Source organism: Protobothrops mucrosquamatus, unplaced genomic scaffold (assembly GCF_001527695.2).
Source record: "Protobothrops mucrosquamatus isolate PMUCROS unplaced genomic scaffold, P.Mucros_1.0 scaffold9497, whole genome shotgun sequence".
In the NCBI taxonomy this organism is placed as follows: domain Eukaryota; kingdom Metazoa; phylum Chordata; class Lepidosauria; order Squamata; family Viperidae; genus Protobothrops; species Protobothrops mucrosquamatus.
The window spans coordinates 22,856-32,331 of NW_015395288.1; the positions used below are offsets into that span (position 1 = coordinate 22,856).

At 39.0% G+C, this 9,476-nt stretch overlaps 1 protein-coding gene across 1 annotated transcript; it reads right to left on the reverse strand.

The window, feature by feature from the left end:
• Nucleotides 1-4: 4 nt before the first annotated feature.
• Nucleotides 5-9,470, reverse strand: LOC107300994 (glycerol-3-phosphate dehydrogenase 1-like protein; the record flags this gene model as incomplete). Its single annotated transcript, XM_015830267.1, has 4 exons — nucleotides 9,394-9,470; nucleotides 7,001-7,234; nucleotides 2,107-2,213; nucleotides 5-92 (listed from the first exon to the last, which is right to left on the reverse strand). Coding segments are annotated over exons 1-4 (501 nt in total), but the record flags the coding sequence as incomplete, so codon positions are not given.
• Nucleotides 9,471-9,476: the final 6 nt, after the last annotated feature.

The following is a 9,476-nucleotide window of genomic DNA, read 5'->3' on the forward strand; positions in this document are numbered from 1 at the left end:
TGTGTTCCGGATGCTTTTGCAGGCAAGCGATGAACTCTTTGACTGACTTTCCTTGGTAGCAGATTAGGTAGATATTTACGAATAGTGGAAACCTAGGAGAAATGCAGTTGAAGTAAATCTTCAATCAGTATGTTGTTTTGTACCCTGTATAATCATTGATGTGTACACAAGGATCTGTTTCACTAAGGTAATTTTAACTAGCAATCTTCTTTTAACTAGCATGTTATTACACTTATTTTTGTAGAACAGCCTTCTCCAAATTTGTGGTCTCTAGTTACTCTCTGAGCTATATAACTCTCATAATCCAACTTATCTGCAGGCCACCGGGCACCTGGGTCATTTATCTGTGTCCAGTACACTCTTAAATAAGCGTAGCATAAGTACAATAAATTTCTGGCTTGCTTAACACATAAATCTGATGAGGACCTTTGAACATCAACAAAAAAAGAAGATAAAAATGCTTCTTTGTAAAGCAACAGGAACACAAAGAGAAGCATTATGAGGAAAACAGTAAAATGTTTTTTGCTAGCCTAAATGTACAAGACCGAGATCAGCTGCTGAGATTAGCTTTGATGCCCTTAGCATTCAGATTTTTTTAATACCCTGGAAGTGGCTGTAATAAAGATAATTTTCTTGATCTTAAAACTGATAGTGGAGCTGGTTGCACAATGAAAACACTAGAGAAGATTGAAATTATAATTGAGGCATTATTAAAGAGCATCCCATTTACTATCCATCACTGAATAGCGAAGCCAGATAGGTTTTTCTCTCAACCTGCTGTAATAGAATATGACAGATTTAACTATTGGATTTCTATTATTACTTAGCTCTTAAGCATACAGAATCGTTGCCGTAGATTGCACCTAGGCAGTCCTCCCATTAGACATTATGAAGCTACCACTTCAATCGTAATGATTGAGAACCCCATCATTGTCTGGTGATTTGGAACAGCTACTTAATTACCCCTAAAACAGTATTTCTCAATCTTGGCAACTTTAAAATTGTCTGGACTTTTGACTCCAAGAATTCTCCTGCCAGAATTCTGGGAATTGAAGTCCAGGTGTCTTAAAGTTGCCAAGATTGAGAAACATTGCCCTAAAGTTGTATAGTGTCACCTGACTGTCTAAGAGGAAATCCTTATAATCAAAACACTGGGAGCTGCCATAAATGGCTGGATAGGTATTGGTTGCAAGCATGGGGGAAAAAAATCTATAGAAGGAAGCAGTCAATCCCTATTTCCCAAGTTATCTATCTAACAATCTAGTTCCAACTAGATTGTTTAGATAGATAATTTGGGAAATTTGTTTGATCTTGCGATTCGGACATCTGATATTTCATGAATAGATGATAGCAATTTGGTTAGAATTGAAGGGCACAAGTTGTATAAGTTAGAAACTTGTTTCACAAGTTTAGTTTACAAATTGCTATAATCAACTGAAAATGTTCACTTAAATGTCCTTCACAATGAATGGCCATCTAAAAAGACTGAAGTCTTTTGTGGACAAACTTGAATTATCAATTTACCCACAGTAGATCATGATATAATCACATGGAAACGAAAACCAAATTAAAACATTTAGAGATGGTCCAACTTTTGAAAGTAATTGTTTTATACCACAAGTATGGAATTAAGTATCGGAATACAATTTCCCACTACTTAAAAAAGAATGAAAAATTAGAATGGTGAGAAAAAGTCCTCTTTGTGAGTATCTTTGGATTATTTTTTTTTACCTACATGTACAAATATGATCACTGGGTGTATAAATAATTGGACCTTCTACAACCAAATAGCTTTACCAATAAGGGTAATAGCAAAAAATGAATTTTATTAGCTTTGAGTTGTGTCATTTCACTTGAAATTTTAGATTAATAAATAATAATAATCATGCCAAAAATAAGGACTAGCATAATTGGGTTGCAAAAATTCTGACTGCTAGAGAGCAGCAAAGAGAGAGAGGGGGGGGGGCAGATCTGATTCTCCACTATTATCTAGTGAAAATATTGCAGCCAACAAAAATAACAAAACCTCCAGGATTATAGTTGAAATGTTCTGAATGGCTCATGGCTGCTTACAGATGTATTTAGTATCTAAAACAAACTACTTACTTGTCAACCATATTCTTCTGCTTCAGGATCTTATAGACTTCAGCCGATGTTTGAGGTCCTTGTAGCTTCTGTCCATTCAGCATTTCTTTTTCCAACTGTTCAATTGTCTAAAATAAGCAAAGTATGAATTGCTCGTTTTAGAATGAAAATAAATGGCATTAAATTCTATATAAACTGATGAACAAATCTGAATGTCTTAAAACTCTAGCAATGAAATGGCACCCTTGTCGGGCTTTTGAACTTTACAATATAAACTAAATAAGCAGGATTTTGGAGCAATTTCTAAACTTACTTGAGCTTAATAGTCACTTTTTTTAAAAAAATGAAATTATTATTATAATGATATAGTTTAGAGCTAAGCTACATGTGACGCTAAACTTGCATTCACACCTTAACCACTGAATGAACCAATTGCCTGGGTACACAAAATTAATTTACCCTCAGAGACCTACTGTATCTTCTAACATTACTCAGTCTTCATTGAAAACAACATAAAGCCCATCTTCATTTTTGAAATACGGATTCAATGATAATTGAATGCCTCTAGGACAGTGGTGGCGAACCTATGGCACGGGTGCCAGAGGCGGCACTCAGAGCCCTCTCTGTGGGCACACGCACCATCGCCCCAGTCCTAGGCCTTCAGCTGGGTTTTATAAAACCTTTTCGCTTTAGGCCTCCACCGCCGTGTACAAAAAAAAGAGATTCAATCAATCAGTCAATTTCAACTCGCAGGGAAAAAAAAGATCTTGCAAAGTTGGAATTGATTGATTGAACGTTTTAGTCCCACCCAGTCTGCTGTTACCACTGCAGCTACGCCCACTCAATGGGCCATGCCCACCCAATGGGCCATACCCACCCGGCACCCGATGATGCATAAGTGGGTTTTGGGTTGCAGTTTGGGCACTCGGTCTCTAAAAGGTTCGCCATCACTGCTCTAGGAGACGCTGTAAGTGAATAGTGGGGAATCTGCTTAGGAGGTGATGCATTCTCCCTGTGTTTGCAATGTGGGAAAGCAGGCTAAATTCAAACTTATAAAGATGAGGGTTTCTTTTTTCAATTATAAGGGCTGACTTTTAAGAAATCACAGGACTTTGGAGGCTGATGAAAATCCTAATTTTCTAGGGAGGGGGTCAAGCATATTTCTCCTGCACTGTGCTTCAGGGAACCTATATGTCTGTTTTTCAGGGACGGTTGGATAGGTGTTCCATTTATATTTCTGCAAATGTAATGTTCTGGCTAGGGGGAACTGAAACAGCAAAGAACAGAAGAGGAAATCAGATCCACCAACCAGCACTCAGGACATGTACCTCCACATAACGCACAGTTGGGATTTGGGAGGTGTTTGCATTGGCCTGTCTGTAGCTATCTGTTACCTATGCTTGCCCAATAACCCCTTCACAGTGTAGGTATGCAGCGACTGCTATGGGCAGTCAGCCTGTACTCTGCATGCTATCAGCCCCTTAGGGAACACTCCTCCTGGCAATCTGGCAGCCCCCCACCCTTTTAGCCTTCCAGAAGGCCATTAAAATCAGACCCTGGGATAGAGTGGTGAGAACTTGAGAATAGTTGTTGGGACATCCTAGGAGGATGATTGAGGCCCTGGATTTTTTAATACGTCTATATAGCTTTTATGGTGTTTGTAGTTTTACTGTTTATGAGCTGTCTAGAGTTGTTTTAAGATGCAAATCTTCTAAATAAATTAATTACTTCCTGTTTTCCTTTAGCTGGTACATCTTGTTTTATTTCAGTATTTGACTGGGCTGCATCAATTATAATTTCATAGGGCCCCAAGTCTGTTTCTCAAGTCTGAAAAGGCTCCTGAAGTGACTTTTGATACCATCGACCATGGTATCCTAAGAATAGAGTAGAGTAGAGTAGAGTAGAGTAGAGTAGAGTAGAGTAGAGTAGAGTAGAGTAGAGTAGAGTAGAGTAGAATAATAGAATAGAATAACTGTATTGTCACTTTAAATGTACGCTAATCAGCATACATTAAAATGAGATTTCGTTGCATATACCTCTCAAAGGGTAATCACCTCCAATATACACTGCATAAACATGAAAAATAATAATAATAAATTATGCATATACCCACATACACACACAGATGTGGCCCAGAGAAACAACACAGTCTAGTTCGGATGTATACATATACATGGTGAGAAAAACGAATCATGCGAGTTTACCGAATGTTGAATTTTGGGCTGTCTGTGGGATTTGGAGCTGAGTAGGGCAGTATTGTGCTGGTTCAGCTTTTTTCTCCCAAGCCAGTCCCAATCAGTGTTAATAGGAGGTGAGAGGTGCAGCCCACAGCTACTCTTTTGTGGGGTGCCACAGGGCTCAGTACTGTCTCCACTCCTTTGTAACATCTACATGAAACAGCTGGGTGAGATCATCCGACACCATGGGATGAGATATCATTAGCATGCAGATGACACTCAGCTTTCCATCTCCATCCCTGGTGATCCAAGCAATGTTGTAGTTGCCCTTTCACAGTGCCTGGAGGCTGTAAGGATCTGGATGGGGGACAACAGGTTCCAGCTGAATCCTAGTAAGATGGAATGGCTGTGGATTCAAGGGGCCTCAGGATCCAATTATTTCTCACCTTTAATTGTGGATGGGATTGCACATCCCCAGAGAGACCTGGTGTGCAACCTGGTTTTTTTTCCTAAACCACGGGTATCAAACTCGATCGTGTCATGTGACGTATCGTGACTTTTTTTGCCTTTGCGGAGCCTGGGTGGCCGTGGCCTGTGTGCGACGCATCCGGCCCGTGGGCTGCCAGTTTAACACCCCTGTCCTAGAATTATGACTCCTGCTCGAAGAGCAGGTGGCAGTTGTGGTTAGGGAGGCCTTTCTGCAAATTCATGTTGTGTGCCAGTTGTACCTTTATTCAGATCATAAAGCCTTGCAAATAGTCACTCATGCCCTGGTCGTCTCTTGATTGAATTACCACAATGTGTTCCACATGGGGTTACCCTTGAAGAGTATTCAGAAGCTAGAAACGGTACAGAATGCAGCGGCTCACCTGGTTCTGGGAGCATCTAGGGTGGCACATCTACTACTACTGTTGGGCAAGCTGCATTGGTTACCAGTTTTCTTCCAAATCCAATTCAAGATGTTTATTATTATCTCTAAAGCCCTATATGACATGGGTCCTAGTCATATGACATGGGTCCTTCTGAGGAGTCATCTCACTCCAGTGGGACTAGCCCATCCCATTATCTCCAGCGGAAGGGGTCTGCTAAGGAATTCTGGATGGTGGGGTCAAGGGAGCTGAACTTTTTTCACTGTGGCCCCAACCCTATGGAACATTCTATCAACGGAGGTGAGAACTGGTCACACCCTTTTGGCCTTCTAATGTCGGAGATAAGACTGAGCCCAAGGGTGAGATCAAATGCATCATCAATCTGGAATCCTTACGCCCCCCCCCCCAAAAAAAGACCTAAGTCTAACCCTCCTTGAAGTCCATTGACTTTCATCTGCCACCAAATTACTTTTACCATTAGCAGGTCAGATTCTTGTATAGGCTGCATGGAATAAATTCGCAGTGCTTTTGAACTCTGTCCCGACTCCTAGTTGCTTGTGCCTGACATCTAGAAGAATATCAAAATTTGGTTTTGCTGGTTGGCTTGCGGCCCCGAGGGAGGCACTCCACCACTTGAGATGGTTGACAGGGTAAGAAGATCTCATCCCCATGCCATCTGTCTCCTTGGTTCTGGTTTTTGTATACTTTTTAAACATTTTAATTATTTTTATACTTATCTTTCTTACCTTTGTCAGCCATTCAGAGTCGCCTTATAGGAGAGATGGGTGGCATATGATTAATTAATAAATCACAGCTGTTAGGATTTTGTATATGATGCTAAGTCATTAACCAGGCTTTAGAAACAACATTGGTGGGATTTACGCAATATGCTCAACTGCATTCAGTAATATAGTGTAATATGTAAAGATAGTCATTAAATATAATGGAGGGACTCATACAGCAGTTAGCAGTTTTTATAATCCTTAGGAAAAAAAGCTGTAACAACACAAGCCATCCCATCAGATATGATTCCAATGTACAGGTAGTCCTCAACTTACAATAGTTCATTTAATGACCGTTCAGAGTTACACTGGCACTGAAAAAAGTGACATGTTGTTTTTCACAGTTATGACCTTTGCAGCATTCCCCATGATCATGTGATCAAAATTCAGATGCTTGGCAACTGGTTCATATTTATGACTGTTGCTGTCATGTGATCACTTTTCATGACCTTCTGATAAGCAAAGTCAACAGGGAAGCCAGATTCACTTAACTGAGGCAGGAAAGGTCCTAAAATGGGGCAAAACTCACTTAACAAATGTCTCATTTAACAACAGAAATTTTGGGCTCAATTGTGGTAATACGTCGAGGACTACCTGTATTTGAAAATTTCTTAAAAATTCAGGGAAATAGTCAGAGATATATCTCCCTTGAAAGTAGCTCATATTGAACAGTCAAACATCAGGAGTTGACCACAGGAAATGGTCATAAATTTACGAGGTCATAAAATGCTTCACGATCATTTTATGACATGTTTTATAAAATTTGCCAAATGTCAATTCTGTGGGAGTCACGGGTCCCAGATTTTGGATGCTTTCTGTAAGTTAGCCCACTTGAGGTACCTTGGTTGAAAATCTTTTGTCCTATGATGTACCATTTTGTCCAGACATGAGTGTTATAGTAATTTATACAGGATATTACCAGACATGTCAAATCAACTTCAAAAGCACATTGACCCACCTCCCATCAGCTAGCAGCATCTTTGGCTACTTCCTATAAATTGTTCTATACTAGAGAATTGTGTAACTTTATCTTAAAAAATGCAGCCAACTTCTCTTCCTCATGCAGTATAGCAAAACATGCTCTTACTTTTCCACCGTGTGCAAATGCTTCAGCCACCTTCCTGTTACGTCCCCCATAGCATGTGGTAATCAGATCTGCAACCCCACAGCTTTCCAGAAATGTATTTATCGTGACTGTGCCCTTGCAGAAGATTTTAGCGAAGGCAATCATTTCCATCAGGCCTAGGCGAATCACAGCTGCCTTGGTATTGTCCCCAAAGCCCAGCCCATCACAGAAACCAGCTCCAACAGCCACAATGTTCTAACATCCAATGGAAAAATGAGAAAGAAGAAGGAAAAAACAAGTCAACAGTTAAAGACATGAAATAATATTGGGTTCTAATAACTGAAAGTAAACCCCACTCATTACTAGCACTGATGATGTTACCTAGTTGTGTAATGGAACGTCTGCAAGAAAACAACCAACCTCAGAAAGTACCAAGGACCCCTCAAATGTTGGGTTTTCCCACACACAAAACCCATAACTATCACTTTGATGCCCACCAGGCTGCCAGGCTAATCCAAATGTTAATTATGGTTTATAGTTTAATACATACAAACCCAGCTAGCAAAAACTAACTGAAACTATGGCTGAACAAACTGCAGCTTAAACTGTTCTACTTGGTGTAATTAGTGCTAAAAATATATGGTTCAGATGTAGTAATAATTCTGTTTCAGAAGGTTAGGACAAAGCTGAAAACATAAAAATAATGGATTTTTGAAAAATAATAAAAAATATTTTAAAATAAACAAACGCTTAAGATTGGCAATAAATTTGTAGTCAGCAAAATAAATCAGATTATATATGCTTTTTTCTTTTAGAGCACCCTGTCGGCCCAAACATGCAGACAGCCCAGGTTCGAATCTCAGAAGGGTATGTCTGGCTGATGAAAACCAAATAAGGTTTGAAATAGCTATCCCAGTACTCCCTTAATTCTTTGTTAGCAATTCAAATTTTGGAAAACACATATGATGTCGCAGTTAAGCGACTGCTGCCTATGGATGGCTCTAGGTTGAGCTGATACAGGCAAAAGACTTCTCTTTCCCATATTTGGGCCGACAGGGTGCTCTAAATAATCCTGTATCAACTACTGGCATTGCCAGTTTAAAACCATTCTCTACATAAAAGATATCTACCAGACAATGTAAATTGATTTGCTGACCTCCAGTTCTATTTGACTACAACTTCCATAATTCCTAGTCCACACAGCCCAAATCAACATCCAGAGGAAAAGAACATATTTATTTATTGAAAAACATTGGCCTAGAAAAAATTGGCCAATATTACAGATCAATAATCTGATTTGTTTTTCTGTTTTGGAAAAATATAATGGGATAAAAATAATATACCATTCCAAGGTGCCACCTTCAGTGCACTTCAATTTGAATTTGAATTATAGGTAGTCCTTAACTTACAACCATTTGTTTGACTGTTTGAAGTTACAACAGCATTGAAAAAAGTGACATGACCATTTTTCATACTTACGACCATTGCAGCATCCTCCGTGGACACGTGGTCAAAATTCAGCTGCTTGGCAACTGACTCGTATTTATGACAGTTGCAGTGTCCTGGGGTCATGTGATCATCTTTTGTGACCTTCTGACAAGCAAAGTCAATGGGTAAACCAAACTCACTTAACAACTGTGTTACTAATTTAACCACTGCAGTGATTCACTTAACAACTGTAGCAAGAAAGGTCATAAAATGGGGCAAAATTCACCTAACAACTGTCTTGCTTAGCAATCAAAATTTTGGGCTCAATAGTGGTTGTAAGTCAAGGATTGCCTGCTTTTTGTGATTGAATTTGCTATGTGTTCTCAAATTGATCTAAACAGGCCCAAGATAAGTTTTACCTGGAGAGAAAACTGTATTAATAATAGACAACTTTGGCCTCTGCTTCACCTTCATTAGCCAGAATTAAGGGATTAAGATGCTAAAGCAGAATATTATGAAAAATTATCTTTATTTTTTTAAAAAAAGAAAGCATGCAGTTTTGATACCCAATTAGTAACTATAGCTGAACAGTTTTCATTAATATTAGAGCTACAGACCTGAGACAGACCTCATAGGCATATTTAATTAATCTCGTACTTAGAATGTAAAGATATATTGTTTCTATTTACTGTTGATACACTCAATTAAAAATCAGCATGTAAAGCTTTTGTGACACATTTTAACAACTAAGCAGTCTGCAGACCTGCATTTGGCCTGACTATGGTAGGATTCACACAAATACTAAAATGTGATAACTTTGTTTATAGGTCAGAGTTATATGAAGCCAATGAGATAGGTACATCATGCCTGATGGTTTAATGTGTAGCATACATCTCGCTTGTTGAATATTATTTGGTAAATTACACTTAAGCATAGTTTAGCTTAGTAGATCGTAGGAACACAACTACTTCCTTGGAATAACAAACCTTTAAGGCCCCACAGAGCTCCACGGTGTCACAGTCATCCACCACAGTAATTCTGAAATTTGAAGTTTGCATTAATTCTTTGA